At 39.0% G+C, this 21,926-nt stretch overlaps 3 protein-coding genes across 4 annotated transcripts in view; all 3 read right to left on the reverse strand.

Moving 5' to 3' along the window:
* LOC119410129 (serum paraoxonase/arylesterase 2) overlaps positions 1-1,383 on the reverse strand; it is a 5,761-nt gene extending 4,378 nt beyond the window's left edge. The window contains exons 1-4 of the mRNA XM_037677035.1: positions 1,301-1,383; positions 1,151-1,221; positions 1,027-1,082; positions 756-918 (exon numbers count right to left, since the gene is read on the reverse strand). Coding sequence (XP_037532963.1) covers positions 756-918; positions 1,027-1,082; positions 1,151-1,221; positions 1,301-1,383 — 373 coding nt within the window. The remainder of the gene's footprint in view (positions 1-755; positions 919-1,026; positions 1,083-1,150; positions 1,222-1,300) is intronic.
* A 1,947-nt stretch (positions 1,384-3,330) lies between these two features.
* Positions 3,331-14,228, reverse strand: LOC119409461 (casein kinase II subunit alpha). 2 transcript variants are annotated; one of them, XM_037676354.1, is made up of 15 exons: positions 14,154-14,228; positions 13,180-13,266; positions 12,899-12,967; positions 12,058-12,189; positions 11,833-11,944; positions 11,639-11,740; positions 11,495-11,545; positions 11,339-11,398; positions 11,148-11,231; positions 10,959-11,069; positions 10,753-10,854; positions 6,519-6,619; positions 6,243-6,391; positions 6,025-6,114; positions 3,331-4,220 (listed from the first exon to the last, which is right to left on the reverse strand). In XM_037676354.1, the coding sequence occupies exons 4-15, from the start codon at positions 12,156-12,158 to the stop codon at positions 4,105-4,107; spliced, it is 1,179 nt and encodes a 392-aa protein (XP_037532282.1). In that variant the 5' UTR covers positions 12,159-12,189; positions 12,899-12,967; positions 13,180-13,266; positions 14,154-14,228; the 3' UTR covers positions 3,331-4,104. The 2 variants fall into 2 exon arrangements, with proteins under 2 accessions (XP_037532282.1, XP_037532280.1); XM_037676352.1 differs by having other exon boundaries at positions 13,155-13,266.
* Positions 14,229-20,369: 6,141 nt separating this feature from the next.
* On the reverse strand, positions 20,370-21,049 carry LOC119410130 (transmembrane immune signaling adaptor TYROBP). The gene is made up of 5 exons (XM_037677037.1): positions 21,013-21,049; positions 20,900-20,920; positions 20,662-20,805; positions 20,517-20,584; positions 20,370-20,426 (listed from the first exon to the last, which is right to left on the reverse strand). The coding sequence occupies exons 1-5, from the start codon at positions 21,047-21,049 to the stop codon at positions 20,370-20,372; spliced, it is 327 nt and encodes a 108-aa protein (XP_037532965.1).
* Positions 21,050-21,926: the final 877 nt, after the last annotated feature.

Raw genomic sequence — 21,926 nt, forward strand, 5'->3', positions numbered from 1 at the left:
AAAAAAAAAAAAAAAAATCAGCTAAAAAAGCAGAAAGAATCTTAAATTACCAGAAGCAAGTCGAGACAGCACATTGTTGCTGACTCAGGCTGAAACGAGTGGAAATGAGTGCCAAAAATATGGAATCAGCTGAAAAAAATAAAAACAGCTAAATAGTAGCTGAAATAATTGAAACTAGCATAAATAAGCTGAACGGACCATAACCAGCTGAAATTAGCAGAAATAAGTTAACTAGGCTGAAAGTAAAAGAATGAAAAACTTGAATTGATCTGAAAACAGGCTAAATATTTGAAAAAGCTAAAGCTGAACCAATACCAAAAGTCATCGCAGGATTGTCCTGAAAGAGCAGAACGTTGATTAGCTGGGGCTGCCCTCATGAATTAAGACTCTAAAAGTTGTAGATGTACATCCAATGATTAATTTCTGCAAGTTTCATTCAAATCTGTCCAGTGAATCATGAAATATTTTGCTAACGGACAAATAAGTCAGACCGTAAATATGCCTCCCTCAGATAAGTTCTGAATGACTCTCAACTACTACCACACCAAGTTTTAGCAAAATATATATCAAACGGTGAGGAGTGGTGGCACAGAGGCTAGAGAAGGACAGCCTGCGATTAGAAGGTTGCCGGTTCGAATCCCCCCAATCACTGTAAAGTAACGTCAAAAATTGGATGGGAAATGCAAGTTGTGGTACATCCGATGATTATTTTCAGTAAAACTGTGGCTCAGGAGATATTTTGCCAACAGACTTACCACTTGGATCTACGAACAAACTGATGCCGTGAGGGTTGAAGGAGTCCAGGTCAAAGTTTCTTGGCATTCGCAGCTCCAGTGGTTTCAAAAGAGGATCTTTGAGGTCAAGGGTGTAGATTTTCCCTGGCATGTCTGAGGATGGCAGTCCAGGGTATTTGAGCCCCTTAAAGCAGCCGAAACATATGGCATTGAAAAATCATTCCATTTGCTGCACGATTGTGTTCTGTCTTAGGTGAGTTGGACCTGCAGACTTTTAAATTACAACACTCACAGTGCTGATGAAGGCCAGCCCGTGTCCCATGACAGTTATATCCTCGGACCCGTGATCTGGACAGAGAAACGCTATTAAAGAGAAATCTTCTTAAATTTCCTTAACGTGATGCTAAAATTCTCACCTATCTTTTTGAGTGTGACACAGTTGGGCAGATGATTTGGAGTTACCTCCCTGAAGGCGAGATACCTTTTGCTGCAGGACACAATGACAGACTGAAGCAAACTTTTTAACTGTTTTTAAGACGCTCAAAACGGAGCTGAATTTACTTTACCTTAAATTGACGAGCCTCTCTCCAAGCAGCACCGACAGCACGGCCACTGCTACTGAAATTAAAGCAACTTTCCCCATTCTCATCAACAAGAAGAAGTAGATCTGCAGCAGCACGAGCGAGCCACGCCTGCTAGAAAACAACTGGTGCTGCGTTCACAACCATCGGACACACATAAACTCGGCTTTCTTTGATCGATTTCGCTCCGTTGCTCTTTGACTGCGCCCTAGAAACACTTCGCTTCGCATTTACTTAAAATGTATCTATTTTTATGGGATTCGATTTAAATAGAGCATGTTGTGTGAAATAATTTAGCTTGAAGCTAATTTAAATCAGAAAATTGTTTGGTTTGTTTTTCATGTGAGCGCCACATGGTGTAATCATCGACATTAAAAAAAGTACCTGAATGCATCTTAATTTTGAAAACTAATTGTAGACTAGATGCAAAAACGTCGAGAATAAAATTAAAAAGAAGCTAAAAGAAGCACAAAATTACCAGAAAAGGCCAAGAAACTAACAAGCCAATGAGAAACAACAGCAAAAACTACATGAATGAAAGAGAAAATGTGAAATTTCACGAAACCAAAGGTATAAATGCAACACCAAAATAAAAGGCCACAGACTGAATCAATGCAACTAAATTTTTAAATAAAAAGCAGTCGCGTGGAGACGACTAAAAGTGCTACCAAAACTTAAAAATCGACCACAAGATATGTCATGCAAAACACAGATTAGATTGACTAACTGAATAAAATCATTAAAATAATGTCTAAATTTCCATTTCTTCTGATCATCATTCCCAGGCAGTTTAATAGAGTTGTTGAAAATATGAACATTACAAAGAGCCATAAAACAAACTCTAATACATTTTAAAATATATCTAAAAAGGTGCACAATCAAGTCTAAGAAAGGGACATTTTTGAGTCTTTCTAAATGTTCATTTCTTGAAGGGCCCAGTTTCGACTGTGTGGCTCTTATCTCAGTAAATATGGGACACAGCTGAGGAATGTGACAAACAGAACACAACTGTTGTTCAACCTTTTATCCCAAAGGCATACTTGCCTAATAACAGGGTCATCCACGTCTGTAATTTTAACCTCTTATCTCTTCTAGAACAACTGGGGTCACTTTAGTGTTTAGATTTAATAAAGACAAAAAAGTATAGACGTTAAACTGACTCACATTCCCAGTTTTGAACATTTTTAACAAAGGTGTGCTTTTATATTGTTTACAAAGCAAACCCTCGTGCTTCTTTAGAGACAAGTTCAGATGTCGTGACGTGGGGTTCTTTGGAAGGGTTGTGAAAAAATAGCCCAGATAGATTGGGCGGCAGTGGCTGAGTGGTTAGAGCAGTCGTCCTCCAATGCAAGAGTTGGGGGTTCGAATCCACCAGCAGTCACATGCTGAAGTGTCCCTGGGCAAAACACTGAACCCCTCAAAGCCTCTGATGTGCGTCCCATCAGTGTATGAATGTGACTGATTAGTCTCTTTGGAATGATTTGTTCAATTAGCTTTGTAGAGATCTAGTAGAGTGCTGGGTGAATGGGTAAATGAGGACACAGATTGTAGTGTAAAACGCTTTGAGTATCTTGAAATAAGATAGAAAGGCGCTATGTAAGTACAGTACATTTATAGCTCTTTAAACAATCCCAGTTAGGACAGAAGTTAAATTCTGAGCTAATTAACGAGCTATAAGTGGAGTCAAGACCAAAGTTGCTGCATGCCATCTTAAAACAACTCAAATCCTAAAAAAATGATCATAACACCCACACATGCACGGAGAGAACATGCAAACTCCACCTAGAAGGACCCCCGGCTGAGATTTGAACTGGGGCGACCCGCTCGCTGAGAGGCAGCAGCTCTATCAACTGACATACAGTGCCCTCATAAAATGTATTTGGCCAATTGGAATTATGAAGTGCACACCTGATGCAACACATGAGATATGAAAGCTGCTTCACTTGAAATCCATCCGTTTAGGTTGACACGACCAGTTGTTAGGTTGCAGTCAAGAACGTGTGGTGCCTGAAAAGCCCTTTTTAAATTGTTTATTTCTGAAGTTGTTTTTCCCGAAGTTGATGACTCCTCCCAACATAAAACAAAAACGTTACAAAATTGTCTATGTAATCAAAATCAAGTGTAAGAGACTTCATAAAAAACAAACATGGACACTTACATACACATACAGAAGTGAAAGTAACATAAAATTGGCAATCTATCGACCCTGTGAAACTCAGCATTGGGTGCATGCAACCTGACAGTAACTGTAGAATATCTACAAAAGAAGTCCAATTGAAGAGTGATAATAGCATCTAAACAACTTAAAAAGAAAAAAAAAAACACTAACTCCTGCACATTACAATGTGTGCAACCGGCGAGCTTTGTTGGGGCGGGACACACCAGACTCCCCGAACCTGTCGTTTTGTGAAGCCATGTCAAGGTTCACAGTGTAATACAGCAGGATTCCCCATCAAAACAATTTCAAGCAAGACTGTATATTTGGAACATACAAAATAAATTTTATTATCCATTCTCTTTATGTCTACATCTCATTAGAATTTCTAGACAATGGCATTGTCAAATAACACACCCAAATTAATTTCTAATCGACGTGACAGGTGCAACAATGCATTTCTGTCAAGTCCAGGTGTCAAAATACAACTGAATGTGAAAAGCAAATTTTTTTTATTATTTTTTTATTTAAATCATCTTTTTTAAATTTTTTTCCCAACATAAAAAGGGGAGCCATGGCCTTGGGACCCAGGACATGACCACGAGCACACATTAACACAGGTGAGGAAGCTGTTTCAGGGCTGGGCCCCGGTGGCTGCGGGGACTTGTGTGGCCAGAGTGTTGGGGGCAGAGATGACGGGGGATCCAGCAATGTTAGCCAGTGGCTGTGAGGAGGACATGGAGTTGATGCCTGAAACAGAAGAGAAGCTTATTCAAAACAAAACGTCTTATTTTAACACGTCAGTCTTTGTCAGACATATATAAATCGGACTTCTTTGTCATCTTTAACAGTACAGTAGTCCCTTGATACTTCGTGGTTCGACTTTCGCGGCCTCGCTCTATCACGGTTTGTGAACATACAGTACATATTGTACAAAAAAAAAAAAACTGTACAGGACACGATTGTCTACTTTAATATTACTCACGTGATTGGGACAGTACTGGATACAGTACTGTACAGTAAAAAGTTAACGAAAAAATAAAATACTTTGGACAGGCGTCACCATTTTTGTAGTTTTCTCTCAGTTAATCTGCACTTTATTCCTGCTCACAACTACCACATTTCCCAGAAGGCAACAGGGTAGGGCTGGGCAACATACCGAAAATTAACCGACACCGAAATTTATAACAATGATCGACGTCCTTTTGCCCATATCGGTATTTTCGGCGTTTTAAAAAAATAAAAGTTGTTTTGTCTTTTGGCTGTGTATAGGTTAGCTATGCTCATGTCCCTTTAAGACATTGTGCTACGTGCAGTCTGTAGTCACATGACTCCACTCCATCCAGTCTGTAACAAGAAGCAAAAGAGACAGTGCGGTTGAGAAAATGGAGGAAATTTTGAATGTTGAAGCGGCAGCAGCAGAGCTGACACTACCTGTAAGGCATTTACACAGAGATGGGCCTTTACACTCTGTTACTTTTCTTTTTTAGCGATCCTATTTGTAAAAAATAAAAAAAATTGTATGACTTTTTATAACTGTTTATTGTTGTCGCTGTTGTCCATTGTCGTCATCATTCTTTGTTGAAATCAGGTCTCTCTTTAAATGAGTCCTCGAGGCTCAATGGGATTTACCTGTCTAAATAAAGGTTGAAAGAAAAAAAAACACATAATAGAATTATTTAGTCTTTAACTGTTTACAAGAGATACCTCTAAGGCCTTTACAGAGGTAGGCCTTTGCACATGCCATATTTGCACAACTCATTGTTTACTTCTCCAAATAGCAAATGTGAAATTTATTTTTTATTATTTAGTTTTATTTACAAGGGAATATTTGACAACTCAAACGTGACCATTTCATTTGTAAGAGATTGTATTTTTAATACTTTGTGTTTACAGGAAAGTTATTTTATACTTCTTGTTCAGTTGTGCTTATTTGTTCATAAACCATTAACCAAGAAGCCCCGTTTCCTTCTGCTGAAAAACTAAAGGTTTTGTTCTGATGGGCACCGAGCAGATGCAGAGAAGCCATACTGAACCCACCTAACCGAACCAGACCTCCAGACCCATCTGTGAATCTTGAGAGCTCCTAGTCAGCCCACGTGGACCTCCGAGCGGGGACGCACTGGTAAATACCAAAATTTATTAGCTACATTTAAGTATGTTGTTAAAATTAGTAGGTTTAAGAGTTTAGAAGATTGATTGTGGGCCTCATCACTGCAGGGTATGTCTGAAGAAACGAACGGAGTCGGACTGGAACAGTCGGACCGGAACCGAGAGCCGCTCCTGTTCTGTCTAACTGGTGAGTAAAATTTAGTAGCTGCATATACAGTCCTGTACGTATGTTGTTAAAATGACGTAGGTTTAAGAGTTTAGAACATTGTAAGAGTGTGGAAAGGGTTTCTAAAGCCTTAACATATATAAATATTAAAATAAATATAACGTCGCTACTTTGTAGATTTTCACTTGTTGCAGGGGGGGTGGAACCTAACCCCCACAATAAACGAGGGACTACTGTAAACTGCAAAAGCACGAGGCCACAACTGACAGAACTTACCAGCCATCATACTTGAGGAGCTGACTGGAGTGGAGCTGGCAGCCATCCCCCCAGGAGTGGCCCCTCTTCCCTGATCTTTGACGATGGGATCTGAGAACATGAATGGTTGGGAGCGCCTCATTAATTACGTTGGTTCACACAAGCGTCGATCTGACAAAGTGTTCTCTCATTTGTGGCGACACATTCAAGGACCGAGTGAGGCGAGAAAGCAAACGTACAGAAGTAGGGATGATCCATGGCCTCTCTGGCCGTGAGGCGAACTTGATGGTCGTAGCGCAGCAGTTTGTCCAGGAAGTCTAGAGCCTCTGTGCTGACCAGGTGCTGGTTCTCACTGTGCACGAACCTCTCCCATCTTTTGCGAGAATGTCTGAGTGAAGCACAAATGAAGAAAATAAACAATGAAAGCGAAAAAGCTCTATTAGACCCTGCGGCTGAATTTAACCCTTTCTTTAAACAAAGCAAAAAAAAAGAAAGAAAGAAAATAAAAAGCGAACCTTCCCAGAATGTCGTTAAACCGTGGATCCAACTCAATGTTGTACTTGTCGATGTAGTCATACAGGTCCTCTGTGCCAAGTACTTTTGCAATCCGCACAAGCTGGAGAAAATTAAAAAGGTAATTCATTCATTTAAAATGACAAAGTCATCCAAACCCTCTTGTATGGAACAAAAACATTCATTCATAGATGTATGATAAAATGTTCCTAAATAATAAAATCGATCCAAAAACTGCAAATACACACGTTCAGGTGTGTGCAAAAGTTAATGGCTCTAAATAAAGCAGGTTTTGAAAACACCGTTGGAGTCAAATGACAATTCATACCAACCTCGTGTAACTCTGAACACTAATATGATCAAAGATAACATCCCAACCACCATACACTCATAGCTTACCACTAATCACCCTGATGGACACATACTAGGGCTGGGTGTTACAGTCTATTTATTGATGAATCCCAATGTGTACATTAACAATTTGGAATACATTTTAAAATGTCTAAAATCTTTGGCATGCACACACCAGAGAAGAGAACAAAATGGCTGACCGCGACAAACAAACAGCTCCTTTGATTTCTATTGACAGTCAGTGTTTGGAAGTATTTTGCCTTCTGTTAAGTTAAATGGAAAAATGACGTCGACAAGAGCCACTCTACATGAAAGTTGTGTAGATCTTTCCATCTGGAGGAGGAAGAAGGTAACACAGCCGGAAGTAGCTCCTTGCTGCTGCTAACAGAGGACATCAAAGTTTACAACGAACTCAATAACTGTGAAGCAAACAGTCTGAAGCAACTTTCACTGTGAAAGATATGCGTCCACATTTAGTGGTTGTGCTCCAAGTTTTGAACGTTGGAGCCACTTGTGACAAAAATACTAACAGGACATTTCCCACACCACAACATAACAAAAAAGAGCTGTGAAAACAGAAGAAAGTAGGTAAGACAGCTCTAACATGGACATCCTTTGCCACAAAATCCCCGCACTCAGCATTTTCACTCCTTTTGTTCATTTAGTTTCCATAATCGCTTTTAATTCTGCAGCATAGAGCAAAATAATGTGTTTATTTTAGGTCTGAGAGATTTTATATCCTGGATTATGTTTTAAGAGACTGTGGATGTATCAATAATTGTTTTATAATTACATCCCAGTGCTCTGAATCACAATTAAATCAAAAGATGCCAAAAAATTTCCAACACTAAATTATATTTAGAGAATATGGGGGTGGGGGTACATTCTGAAGCTGTGAGATTTAACTTTTTTACATTTTTTTATAAAGCCTGCTTTAAAATCTGCTGTATAGGTTTATTATTTGCTGGGTTTAAATTATTTAATCAAAAACAATACAACTAGAAAAACAGTTAAGACCAACTACTTTACAGATTCATTACAAGATGCCACCGCTACTTTTTTCCTCATACCTTAGACTCAGCAGCATGTACACAGCAGTGGCTAATCTATGCACTTCAATATTTTATTTTGACAGGCTGCTAAACTTCCTACCATCAACTAACATTTTCGCTTAACACTCTTGAGCACTCATATAGCACACCACCCTCTTGGAGGCAGGATTTTGTGACATACAGTGTATGCCACATGTATTCATGACGGGTACCTCTGTCGCTCATGGTTCCAATTTTACTACTAAATACCCATAATCTCACTCTGGCCATGTGACCAGAAATTACCCGAATGTCCAATAAAGTACCGAGATCATCCCCCCCAAGATAGACAGTTTAGCTTCTGTTTAAAAATCTCTGGCTCCTTAAATAAATAACGGTATTTACTGACTTTTTATGAATGCGAATGTTTCTGTGCAGTGCCCTGAGATGACTTCAAATGAAATCAAAGTTTAAAAAAATCTTTCTGTGTAGGGTACCGGTAAATATGTTATCTCACAGCAGAGAGAATGTGAGCAGGGAGTTCCCCCTTCTCCGTGAGTAAACTGGTCCAGATGACATGATTTAACCTTTCTTTTTTTTGTTATCTACCTGGATAATTGAGCCTACAAACCTTTTTTCGGAACCATTTTGGCCTTGGTTGTCCTCAGGCGGTTTCTGTGAGTAGGCCAAGTCGGCCATCTGGCCTAAAGCACTTGATTGTTATACATGATGATTGATTGTTTTGGACACATGGGTCCCTTTGCATGTGTTCAAAGCCTGCTTCTGAGATTCCAACAGGAGGTTGGCTTGAAACACAGCAGTGAAGGCTACTTATGGGACAGATCTGGTTGGCAGGCTGCAGACTGATGAAGTCTTCCTGATGGAAGACAAAACATTTCTTCCTTAAAGAAACTGGTCCAGATGACATGATTTAACCTTTTTTGTCAACTACTTGGATGTTTGAGCCTACAAACCTTTTCTCACGACTTGTGTGCTGCACAGCAGAAAGTTGTCAAATTTATTTATAAAGCATATTTTAAAAAGAGCAACTGTTACCAAAAACTTGCTCAACAATAAAAATCAATGACAATAATTTAATGAACATTTACCATTACCAACTTAATGGTACATGTTCTGCTGTGACTGTGAATTGTGGGTAAATTTACTGGTATGTCAAATTTTAATACGGTAATTTAGAAGTGTACTTACTGATTACCGGTAGTCTGTTCTTCTTAAGACCTATTCGCACGGGATTAGTTTTACCTAGGGAACCACATGCTATTTGTAATAATTACAGAGCTCGTCTGTATTGTTAATCCTGTGCGAATCGGCCATGTCAGTAATTTGTAAAGTAAAAATTCCCCCGCAAATTACCTACTATATTTTGCTGAACTCCGAGATCCTGCGATAATACTAATCCAACGTGAATAGGCATCTCTGTGATTTGGACAGAAATGGGCAGGATCCGATACGTAATGAGGCGTTTTTGTTTTAGTTTTCTAAGCAAAATCATTTGGAAAAATATAGAAAAGGCAATTTTAAATGAAAGTGCTGCTCGTGTCGGCTTTTGTAGATGCTGCAACTTCCTTCATCGCAGATGACAGCAGGTGTGGAGACGCACGCAGCCGGTGATCAGCTGATCGATATATCCATTTATATTTACCCGCTTCTTCCTTTTTGGGTAGCGGGGATCGATGGTGCCCATGTCCAGCTATCACTGTACAAGAGGTGGGAGACACCTTGGACAAGTTGCAAGTCCATTTCAACCGACAGGTCAGCGGACGTGCGCAGCCGGTGACAGCTGTCCATCTGAGCTTAATGTGACTTGCAGCGCGTTAACATCATATCCGGAAGATGTCCGTAAATTTCAGCTAAATCTCAGGCTTTGGTTATCCTGTGAGAATGTGCCACATAAAAAGCAGACGTTGGGGAGTAATTTATTTATTTCATGTGGTTGGTCCCTAAATAAAACTAATCCCGTGTGAATAGGGCTTTAGTCTATTTGTTTTCTGTTAATTCTGTAGGATGAAGGTTATTCAGTAGATGAAACCATGAGTGAGAGCAGCTGCTTACATGGACATCCACCAGCAGTCACATGACGAAGTGTCCCTGGGCAAGACACTGAACCCCTCATCGCCTCTGATGTGTGTCCCATCAGTGTATGAATGTGATAAAGCTCTGATTAGTCTCTTTAGAATGATTTGTTCAATTAGCTTTGTAGAGCTCTACTAGTAGAGTGCTGTGTGAATGGGTAAATGAGGACACAGATTGTTGTGTAAAGCGCTTTGAGTATCTTGAAATAAGATAGAAAAGCGCTATATAAGTACAGTCCATTTACATCTGATCAGTCTGCTTGTTGTTGAAAAGCAAACACATTGGTAATGTCTATGAGTTGACATCTTGTGGTTGACTCTTGTACTACAACAAGAGCTGTGCACAGTTTCTGATATAATGGACACCTATGGCGTATACATAGGTGTCTTGCTTATGTACAAAACTGCGTTATAATTTAAATTCAGTGTGCGCAACTTAACAGTCCGGTGCGTGCTATAGATCGGAAATTACGGTAATCAAGCAGCAAGTTTAGCATAACCTGCTACAATATAATCAAAGCACATGTAGAAGTCACAAACACTAAGAAAGTATACAAATGAAGCTCTAAAAAAATCTGTAAAAAATAAACAATTATAACCTATAAAAATAAAAAATAAAAGTATAATGTTCAAATATGATTTATTTGGTGAAGTTCAGATGCTATATACTGTAAAGTAAAAACAATCTTGGCACTGCTATCACACCAACATAATGAATTCATTAAAATATTTTAATTAAAAAAAGAGCAGATAGATCATACCTGATCATAATTGTCATGACCATGAAAGAAAGGCTCCTTTCTGAAGATCATGCTGGCAAGCATGCACCCCAGACTCCACATGTCCAAGCTGTAGTCATACATCTAAAAATAATAATAGAGGCAGAGAAGCTTCCATTTAATCCCTTACTTCACTCCTCTCCATTTCTCCTCTCCTTCTGCAAATGTTGGGTTGGGATTGACCTCACCTGGTAGTCTACCAGCAGCTCAGGGCCTTTGAAGTACCTGGACGCCACCCTCACGTTGTATTCTTGGTTTGGATGGTAGAACTCTGCCAGACCCCAGTCAATTAGACGGAGCTGGAATGACAAGTTTGCGTACATTTTAAAATCTGTACATAAACTGTATGAAAAACTAATCGGGATCATCGACCGTACCTTTCTGTGTTCGTGATCAATCATTACATTGTGGGGTTTTACGTCACGGTGCATGATGCCCATACTGTGGCAGTAATCCAGAGCCTTTTGAGTCAAATGGAACAAAGGAATTTAAGATGTTAAAACTAAACACAGAACCTCAAACTGCTCTTTTATTAGAGATGCCATTTGAAATGTAGAGTACTGCTTACCTTTAAGATTTCATACATGTAGAACCGTATGTCAAAGTCTGACAGTGTCTGATACAATTGCTGTTGAATGAAAAAACATTTAAACAGAAAAAACATTTTGTATTAGCCAGGTCAAAATTGCAAGTAACATAATAAATAAATAAAATCACTTGTTACCTTGAAATCTGTGTTGTTGACATGTTCAAAGACCAGAGCAGGAGTTCGAGACTAAAAATAAAATAATAATAAGAAAAGTTTATGCATGAAACGTAAATATACAACGCGTGTAATTTTACTCAGCATAAATTAACTCAAAATTACCACAGGATCTTTAACGATATCTAACAGTGAGATGATATTTGGACCACCCCTCAGATTCTCCAGGATCTTTATTTCTCTCTTGATTTTCTTTTTCTTGACAGGCTGCAAACCAGAAAAAGTTAATAAGATCACAGAAAATCCCCCCAGAAAAGAGAAAATAACTGTTTGTCTGAACCAAGCCATAACTGTCCTACCTTCAGTATTTTAACGACCACTTTTTCATTGTTTGTGATGTTTATGGCTTCGAATACTTCACTGTATTTGCCTCTTCCTAGTTTTCTGACGAGCTGATAGTCATCTTGGTTACTAAGAGAAGGGGGGAAAACATCTATTCATTAATAATGCCGAGATGAATAGAGCATCAAAAGAAAGGAAAAAAAAATTAAAGCATCACTAAAATATATATATTTTTCTCTTACCCCCATTCAACAACATGGGACTCATAGTCCCAGTATTCCCGAGGCCTCTGTGTGTTTACATCAGGGTAAACTCGAGAGCGGCTTGGAACAGGGCCAGACATATTCTGCACAAAATCTTTTCTAAAAAATGTCCTGTAACAAGACAAAAACAAAACGTACAAACCATTTTAACCTCAGTATCAACAAAACATTATGCAGTTTGGATACTAAATGAGCAGATCATCAATACAGTAAAGGCCCCCACATACTCGGGCATACTTCACTCCGCGGAGGTCCGCGCGCACTCGAGGTGCACTCAACGCGGACGTCTGCCGGACATGTCCGTGCAAAGATACATTTTTATGACCGCGTACGCTGTGTCGCACAATAAACTGCCCGGCAACGAACTGTTTTGTATGCGACACCAACCGCTCTCTGTGTTCCAAGTAACCAGTCGCAAGGACGCGCAGCGTGACTGCAGCTCTCTGTGCAGCGTGGACAGGTGTGCCGTGGCTGCCCTGGTGGTGAAGAAACTGGGCTAAGAGCCCAACTAGCTCATCGAACTTGCTAGAATCCATTTGAAAATATTCAAAATGTTTCTCGCTGTCTTCATGTCCTCCAGTGTATTAAATTCCCCTTCTTCATCCCTGGTCTTGTTTAAGCATCACCTTCTTTTCTTTTGTTTTATTGCCAAGAGACAAGATCTCTTCCTTCTCGCCTGCTGACGCCATGACTGAAATTGTGAGGAATGAAGGAATTTGTCACGAGAGAATTAAAATCTGTACGCTCGAGTATGACAGTACGCCCGAGTATGTGAGGACCTTAAAGATACATTAATATTTGAGTGTCGATAGCACGTTACCTGGGAGTTTTCCTCCAGGATAGTGATAATGTTAACCGGAGTTGCTGGGGTGTCTTTATGGTAAGAAAACTAAATGAGACAAAAACAAAAAAAATTAGTTACCTCAAATCTTATGCAATCATTAGCAGCATTGGTTTTAAATACTGGGGAACAAAAGGTTTGATAGGATAGGATGTTCTTTAAAACAAAACAAGATGAAAACAAATTACAGTGACAAACGTTATCATTTTAAATTAAAACACACAATTCAATTTACATTTGACAGTGTGAAATGGAGAAACCTGTGTGTTAAATGGGGGCGTCCAACCAGTCTAATCAGGAGGTACAGGGTTCAATACAGTCATCACTGGGGTTATAACAAACGCCTCCTGTTGAGAGGAAAAAGCCAGAAAGTGGGCTGAATTAAATCGATAGTCAATCAGGCAAACACGAGCAAACTAATAAAGCTAATGATAATTAGTTCGTGTAAAGTAAATACAGCCACGGGAAGCATTCAATCGATAAAACAGTATTACTAGTTCGTGATACACGTTAATTAAAAACGGTTTGCCCGCATGATACTTTAAGGAAAAAGGTCTGAGTACGCACTACGGCCCACGGCCCAAGCACTGCTAACGGCTAACTCGCCGTAGAACCGGTGGAATGGATAACTGGTGTTCTGTAGTATTGCGTTCCCCTGTCGAGATGCGCTTACTAAGCAGCTCCGCCCCCGACTCAACGGCAACGTCAGAGGCAAATTTGCTGCAAACACGCGTTTCATCCGTCGCCTGAAAGGGGTGGAGCTGTTGGCAAAGCGGATCTCTAGACCAGGGAACATAACTCGATACAACACCTGGAAGCTGGCTGGGATGCTAACTAGTTTTAGCTCGTTAACGCCAAAGTGGAAAAAGCCGGTTGGAAAGTCACTCTTTGCTCTCGACCACACTACAGAACGCGATTGGGATTTAATAATAATGTGTAATCAGTAAATTAACATTTACAGGCCATTAAGTATCGCAGACTTTACGTCACGCTTCGAAGAATATAATTCTTAAGAGCTAAAAAGTGCTAAGCTAGTAAGCTAGGGGAGTGAATAGACTGCTACTAGCGAGGCAACTGCGCGACAACGCCTTGAAAAAACATCCTATAAACGCCGTGTTTGAGAAGCACAATGGCACTACAGCTGAATTACTTCTGCCCCAGCTTCTCCTCGCACCTTAAGCAGTCCACACCGGTTCTAAAACAACGAGGATTTGCGATTAAATAGCACGATTACCTTCTCAGCCTTGTTGGGACGTCAATATGGCGATGCTCGAGATCAACCGAGCTTAGTGCAAACAGTTATTCCAGCAGAGGGCGCGCTCCTTTTTCATTTGTTTTATGGGCAGATTTTTACTTGTTCTGCCACCAACAGGTCTGGTTCAGAAACATTTTGATGTGCACATGTAGCTGATCAAAGGACACTTTTTTAGTTTAATCTTTCACAGCTTTTACAGTTTCAAACAAGTTTAATCAAAGGAAATTTTATGCCATAAAACAAACAAACAAAAAAAAAAATTGTATAATAGATCAATTTTTTTCTCATTCTGGGCTTTTTTTTTTTAAAGATGAGTTGTGAGTAAAAGTAGAAACGTTTGTTTTTGTCCTGACAAACATCTGCTTACATTTTATATTAATTCATTCAACCTTTATTTATATAGTCTCATGAGCCTCAGGGACTTATTTACAAGAGAGACCTGATTTTAACAGAGTGAGGATAACGATGACAACAATAGACAATCATAAAGGATGCATACAAATTAAGAATTTTTTTTAACAAGTGGAAATAAAAATGGTATTTAAAAGAAAATGTAACAAAACAGCTAGGTTGTAAGGAGGTGTAGAAAACTAAAAACAGGAACATGTCTCTGTTGGTTTTTGCCAGGAACTGGGCAGATGTTTAAAGCCACTAGAGAGGACAAGGTTGAGAGCTTCAGATCTTTTTGCAAGATATTCCAGGAAACAGCAGTGGAGTAGGAGAAGGCCCTTTTGCCTAGTTCAGTCTTCACAGAGGGAACACTACAGGTAACAATGTCCTGAGAGCGCACGCTGTAGCTGCACTCACGCAGAGACATATAGGAGGAGATGTATGAAGGCAGCAGACCAAGAAGTGATTTAAAGATGAAAATGTACCAGTGAGAGAGTCTTTGTGATGTTAATGATGACCAGTTAACCAGTGAATACAGGGTGCAATGGTGGGTATGGTAGTCACAACCAGTTACTGTATGTTTCTTAGTCAAGTCAGATTTATTTATAGAGCACATTTAAAACAGAAACTGTTACCAAAGTGCTTAACAAAAATATCATATCATCAGATAAAAAGTAGCAAGATATATTTACAGCACATGGAATAAAAATATAAAACCAAAAACAATTAGAAACATTGAAATACTAAATCACATCACGTTGTGTCAAAAGTCAAGGAAATAATAACAAAAAGCATAAACTCAGTCAGAAACAATGAAATACTAAATCAGATCAGATGACCTTGTGTTAAATAGGAATAATAACAAAAGCATAAACAGAATCAGCATCAATGAAAAACTAAATCTAAATCCGATCACCCTGTGTTAAATGTCAGTGAGTACAGAAGTGTTTTTAGGAGAGCTTTAAAAGCAGAGACTGAGGTGGCCTGTCGAATGTTGATGGGCAGATTGTTCCAAAGTTTAGGGCTCACGACTGAGAACGCTCGATCTCCTCTGAGCTTCAGCCTGGTTTTTGGTCTGATGATCTCAAAGCCCGAGAAGGAGTATAAGGTGCACCATGATAGACAGCATCCAACATCTGCAGGGTGCTTATAGGAGCGTTCATGTAAATAATGTCACCATAGTCAATGGAGGGAAGGAAAGTCACAGTTACGAGGCGTTTCGTAGCATTCAGAGTTAGACAGGATCTATTTCTGAAAAAGAACCCCAGTTTAACTTTCAGTTTCCTTACTAGGTTTTCCACGTGAAGCTTAAAAGAGAGACGCGAGTCGACCAAGATACCCATATATTTATAGGAATCAACAAACTCAATTGGGACACCATTTGAGGATAAAATCTAAAGAAGAACCGCTGGGACTGACTTCCTGTTTGTAAAAAGCATCCCTTTGGTTTTGTCTGTGTTTAGGACAAGTTTGAGACGGAACAAATCTGACTGGATGATGTCGAAAGCGGATTGCAAAAGCTGGAAAATCTTAGCAACTGTTTTATCTCGACAATAAACAACTGTGTCATCAGCATAGAAGTGTTAGGAGGCATCAGGGATGCTCTGACCTACAGTACATTACCTATAGATTGTAAAGAAGGTGGATCCTAAGACTGAGCCTTGTGGTACACCATTGTTGACTGTTAAATAACTGGAGGAAGTACCATTATGTTAATAACTGGAGGAAGTACCATTATGTTGAACACAATGTCTCCGATCTGAAAGATAGTGAACCAACCAATGGTGTGTTCTGAGAAACCGATTTCTGAGAGCTTATGACACAAGATGTCATGATCCACAGTGCCAAAAGCTTTAGACAGGTCTAAGAAAAGTGCAGCACAATAATCTTTAGCATCCAGTGCTTCAACGATGTCGTTAAAAACCTTCAGTGAAGCAGTGGTTGTGCTGTGTTGTTTCCTGAAACCAGATTGATGTGGAGGTAAGATGTTAAATGAGTCCAGATCATGTTTGATTTGAGAGTTTATCAGTTTTTCTAGAATTTTTGCTAAAATGCAGAGCTTAGAGATTGATTGATGGTGGGGTCACCTCCCTTCAGCAAAGGTAGAACATAAATTAAAATATAAATTAATTAGCTAACAAAGAGAGCAACCAGGTGCGCTGATCCAATCGACATTTTTTTCAGAGACAATATGTATTGTTTTTAGCCTCAAACCAATATAAATTATATATTAAACAATCTGTAGACATTACATTAATGCTAAATTGTCAGCATTCTAGATTTATTTATTTAAAAAAATTAGTCCATTATTTAAAAAATAATAATTGAAAAGTGTTGCTGACTTTACACTCAGAATTTTTAAAAATATATTTTTTTGTATCAAACGTGTTTTCACCATTTACTACAATATCCTTTAGGCTATTAAGTCAAATTCAGGGTTTTTCTAATTAGCAAATTGCTGCATTTTGTTCTTTTGGACATTCTACACCAACACAGGATCCTTTTTTATTAAAAAAAAAGGGATTTTCAAAGAGTCTTTGTCAGGGAACGGCTCCATCTGATGAATGAACAAGGGAGTAATGATGATAAATACCACATAACACATGGTCTGCTGCATCTTTTAAAGCCAAAGGAAAATCCAGGTGCATTTTCTTTTTCTTTCATTCTTTTTTTTAAAGAAAGCAGCTTCCTGCAATCAGGACATAATTAAAAGACAGCTCACTTTGTGGGCTTGAAAGAGCAGTTGTATTCCTGTTGAATAGTTCTTTGTAAACTCATAAACAATTTTAATTGTTGCTCCCTCACAAACACAGATCTGTTTGACTCCATCTGATAGATTTGATGGAATCTGTAATTACCTGCGGAGGTAGGGCCTTGAAAGCAGCACATAAAAACCCAAACTGAACTGTGATGAACAGAAGACACGGCCGGGGACAAAATCAACAATGAAGCTGTAAGATTTTCTCTTTTTTCTAAATAATTAAGGGTTTCTCTTAATGTTGACACAAATTATCTTTTGCTTCAGCTTCAGGATTTTTCTGCTCCTGCTTCCTCTTGCAGCCATGGTGGAAACAGTAAGAGGTAAACATTCATTTTTATTGAACTCTTAGTTAAAAAAGAGAAGTGATTTGTTCGATCAAACTGTTTCGTTCTTTTCAAGGTGAAAGACAGAACGTGTTAAGTTTTCTAAATGGTGAGATTTATCTTTTTTTTTTTTTGAATGATGTTTGCAAAATAAAATTGAAACGATCTCTTATGCTGCTCACTTGTTGTTATAGAAGCTCTGGCCACGATCACGGAAAAGACCGTCCCTGCAAAGATCACAGGTCTGTGAAGCAGGATGCTCTCAGAGACATGTTGGTTTGAAACTACAAAATGTGCTTTTTCACTTTTCTCACCAGATCCTCAAACCACTTTTGATTCCCTAAGAAACTCACAAACGAGAACATAAAAAAAAGAAATGTTAATTTTCTACTTTATTTTTTCATTTTCAGAACCCCTTATTGAAAGTATTTGTTTGTAAAGACACTATCTGTGCTTTTTCGCCCTCTCATGTCTAAAGGACATAGAAACTCTTCAAGCAGACCCATAAATGTCCAAGATTCTGAAGGTGCAGATTTTTTTTTTTTAACTTCAATAAATTTATCCATTTGAGATCCAAACTGACTGTTGCTCCGAAATAATGACTCCTTTTCAGATTTATCTGACACAAAATCCAGAGAGAGTTTTGAGACCGGTACATATCAAGGTAAGTAGATTTATATATTTTCATAAATTAATAATAATTATTATTTTAAAGGAAGAAAACCTAAACATTTCTTACTTTTTCAGAACCTGTGGCATCTGACCAAAGCGAAGAAAGCAAAGGTGCAGTACAATCAAAATTTAATTTATCCATAGTCAACAAAGCTCAGATCTTTTAGAGTGGGATTTTATGAAAGCATTGTGAACAATTAATATCTTACCTGCTGACGATAGCTCTGATATTGACCACAGTTTGGGGAAGCAGCGTTTAATAATGAAGATGAACGAGCTAACCGCTGGCGAGGCCAAGATCAAAGTGAATTGCTGCCGGTTTAAAACAAATCAAATGAAAAGATTTTTATTTGAACACCATTTTATAAATCTTTACGCTGCTGTCAAGTTCACATTATAGTGTTATTATGTATGATTCAATGGTTTCAATACATACAGGATTTATGGTATTTTTGGTGCAGTCTGAAGCACTTCTGATAGAAATATGTATTTGGGCCAGAATAACAGTTTATAACAGAATGTTTGTTTGAAGTGCTGTGAACAATTACAGACTGGAGTTGTGTTAAGATGGCAGCAACTCATTTAGTTCTCAGCCTTGCTTAAAATGGTTATCAGCTCTTCGATCTGGTGAAAGCTGAACCGCTTCTCCAAACTGGAGTCATTCACGTAAGATGGCAACTTCCAATAGAGCCCATCGTCAAACGGTCTGAACATGTCCCACATGTGTGCAGATGTCACATCAACAACTTTAACTCTCCCATTAGACATTGACAGCAATGAGATCCTGGTTCCAAAAGCTGTGGCCAAAGAGCAGGTCCCATCGAGGAGGATGGCACGAGTTGGCAAAAACATTCGGATTCGAGGGGAACTCCAAGCAAGTAATCAGACTGATCACAACAGCACAGAGGGAATGATGGCGGTGTCTGACAGAACCAGGCAAAGCTCTGATGTCCAGAGGGCAGGAAGAGTCAACCGGATGTTTGTTCTGGATCGAAGCAGAGAGATGCCGGACTGGGACAGTTTGGAGGAGCAAAACGACAGATTTCCTGCAGAAGACGAGAGCAAACTGACGGAATATGATGGTGAGAACAAATCGTCTGTTACTCAAGAGACAACCAAACCTTTTCAGGAGTACTTGTGAGCATTTAACTGAATCTTCCCACAGAGAGCAGAGAAGATACGAGCTCTGAGACCTACCTTTTGAGTAAGGACGTTTTTTTCCTTCCTGAGATGAAAACGACAAACAGTAAATAAGATGCACCCACACATAAAGATAAGTTACTGATTTATATTGTTTCCTGTTTGAACTCCATCAGAACCCAGCGGCCTCTCTGCTCCGACCAAGATCCGAGCTGTCTGATGATCTGGTCTGTTTCTTCTTCGTCACACGGTTACGTCCAAACTTATTTTTAGACGCTGCTCGTATTTTCCCACATTTCGTCTAATTGTGGAATAAGTTTCCTACATCCAAGCCCTTAGTCTGTTGTGACCGTATCACAATTATTTTCCTTCTGTGTGCTTTTATTTTCAGAGCTCACATCTTCCTCATAATGACTCAGGAGCCACCGTCTGTTGACTCAGTGGAAAGCAGACATTTGCTTTATGTATATATATTTTGTCTTTAAATACATCTTTGTTATCTGACTATGTAGAAGAATGTAAGAAATAAAGAAGTTTTGATTGAATTTTGTGTCGTGCGTCACTTTTATTGGTTGAACAGAGAAAGCCGCACAAACAGTGATGACTTTGATCTGAAATAGTCCAAGCCAAAAAGGATTTTTTTTTTTAAACTTTTGTTTAATCCAAGATTCATTAATTACAGAAACATTTAAATGACAGGATGCAGGAAATGTCACGCTCACCACAACATTGAAAAACATTAAAAAATACAAAACATTAAATCAACTGTACACTGTTTTTACCATTATCTACAAGTTTCCCAGACGATAAATTACAAGCTGGTGTTCTCTAATACATCAAAAACTAATTGAGGACACGAAGTTAGATTAATTTAATTTATTTATTACATTATTAAGTCCTGTTTTACTGTCATTTCCTAAAATGTTGCAGCTCACTGTAGACATCTGACTGGACTCCATGTAACTCCTTGAAAAAAAAACAAAATAGATTTAAAAAAATGATTAATATACTTTCTAAAGTCGTGTTTTTAACAGATAAAAGAAGTGATGTTTTTACCTGGTATGGAGATTCTGTGGCTTCTTCTATCGTTTTCTTTGAAGCTGATAAAGGTACAGTTCTTTTACCTGTTCGCCGATGGAAAATGATCAGTTTGCTGCTCTCTAACCAAACAAGAATAAAAGTAAATAAGAGGAGAACGCACTGTCGTGGGAATCCCGTTCCCTTCTCCTCCTGTGGCGTGTTGCAAAGCAGAACACAGAGATGGTGATGAAGATGGTCAAAACGATGTCAGCTACAAAAGCGCCCATGACAGAGCTCATGTTAATCAGGTAACAGGAAGCACAATCTGAAGGGAAGCGTAAAAAAAGAACAAGGTTTAAAAACTAAAACATAATGATTTGTTGCTGTATGTGTTGGAGACAAAAGGTTCATGTGGATACCTTGCTGCCCTTGTTCTGAGCCTGCAAGAGAAAAAATAAAATAAAATCTTTACATGTTTATTTTTTTAAATTTTTTTTAACCAACCTACTGTTCTACTTGTAACTGGACTCACCAAACAATGATCCCTCAATGCACAGAGCGTCAGACATCTTCTGAGTTTCACTTCTAGGATGAAACGAGAGGCATTACAAGTCCTTTTGATCTTTTCCAAAAGTCTGTGCACATAAAAACAAGATGCTCCAACCAGATACAGGAGGCTTTCCAGGTGGACAAGTGTCCAAAAAACAGTATGGTCACTGGTGCTGGAGCGTTCTCAGTCTGTTGTTTGACTGTGACAGGAGGTGGAGCAGAAAAAAAGGAGTCCACTGAGAGACAAAGGAAGTGGTGTCTCTGTTGTGTCTTTCTTTGAGTCACAGTCATCTGAGGGCATGATGGGCACACGTGAAAAGGAAAATTTCTCCTTTAGTCCAGTTAATGTTCTGGATTCAGGTCACTCTTTAACAAAACAACATTATATTGTCATGAAGTTAAAACAAAAAGCTACAAAAGGTCCGTTTCAGTACAGCACCCGTTTCTGCTGAACTACCAGAGATGTTGTCTTAAAGCAGAATGTTTCCCTGTGTGGTTTTGTGCAGGCGGCTGGCCGGAGTTCATGCTGCCTGCAGTGTAGAAAACCATTAACCACAGCTTTTATCCTAAATGAAGGTGCTTTATCAACAAAATGAAAGTGCATCTGTTTGCACTGCCTTTATCACGCTTAGAGGAACTCGCATAACAGTTTTGGCAAAACTACCTACACCGAGGGAGGAGGTGTGGTGTTGCATGAGGACATCTGGAGTGGCAGAGAAGTATGTTAGACAGGTACAGGACATGTATGAGGACAGCAGGACAGTGGTGCTGTAGGAGTGACAGATAGCTTCAAGGTAGAGATGGGAGTGCATCAAAGATCGGCTTTGAGCCCCTTCTTGTTTGCTCTGGTGATGGACCGATTAACAGATGAGGTCAGGCAGGAATCCCCGTGGACTA

The sequence above is a fragment of the Nematolebias whitei genome, chromosome 5, assembly GCF_014905685.2.
Source record: "Nematolebias whitei isolate Nwh7 chromosome 5, NemWhi1, whole genome shotgun sequence".
In the NCBI taxonomy this organism is placed as follows: Eukaryota; Metazoa; Chordata; class Actinopteri; order Cyprinodontiformes; family Rivulidae; genus Nematolebias; species Nematolebias whitei.

Excerpts from the sequence above, each read along its gene's own strand:
- LOC119409461 (XM_037676354.1), bottom strand. The coding sequence starts at position 12,158 with ATGTCTGGCCCTGTTCCAAGCCGCTCTCGAGTTTACCCTGATGTAAAC. Across the intron at positions 11,546-11,638 it reads ATATCGTTAAAGATCCTGTG|TCTCGAACTCCTGCTCTGGT; the intron begins GTAATTTTGAGT and ends TTTTATTTTTAG. Across the intron at positions 4,221-6,024 it reads CTCCTCAAGTATGATGGCTG|GCATCAACTCCATGTCCTCC; the intron begins GTAAGTTCTGTC and ends CTTCTGTTTCAG.
- LOC119410130 (XM_037677037.1), bottom strand. The coding sequence starts at position 21,049 with ATGTCTGACGCTCTGTGCATTGAGGGATCATTGTTTG. Across the intron at positions 20,585-20,661 it reads GGAACGGGATTCCCACGACA|GTAAAAGAACTGTACCTTTA; the intron begins GTGCGTTCTCCT and ends ATCGGCGAACAG. Across the intron at positions 20,427-20,516 it reads CCACAGAATCTCCATACCAG|GAGTTACATGGAGTCCAGTC; the intron begins GTAAAAACATCA and ends TTTTTTTTCAAG.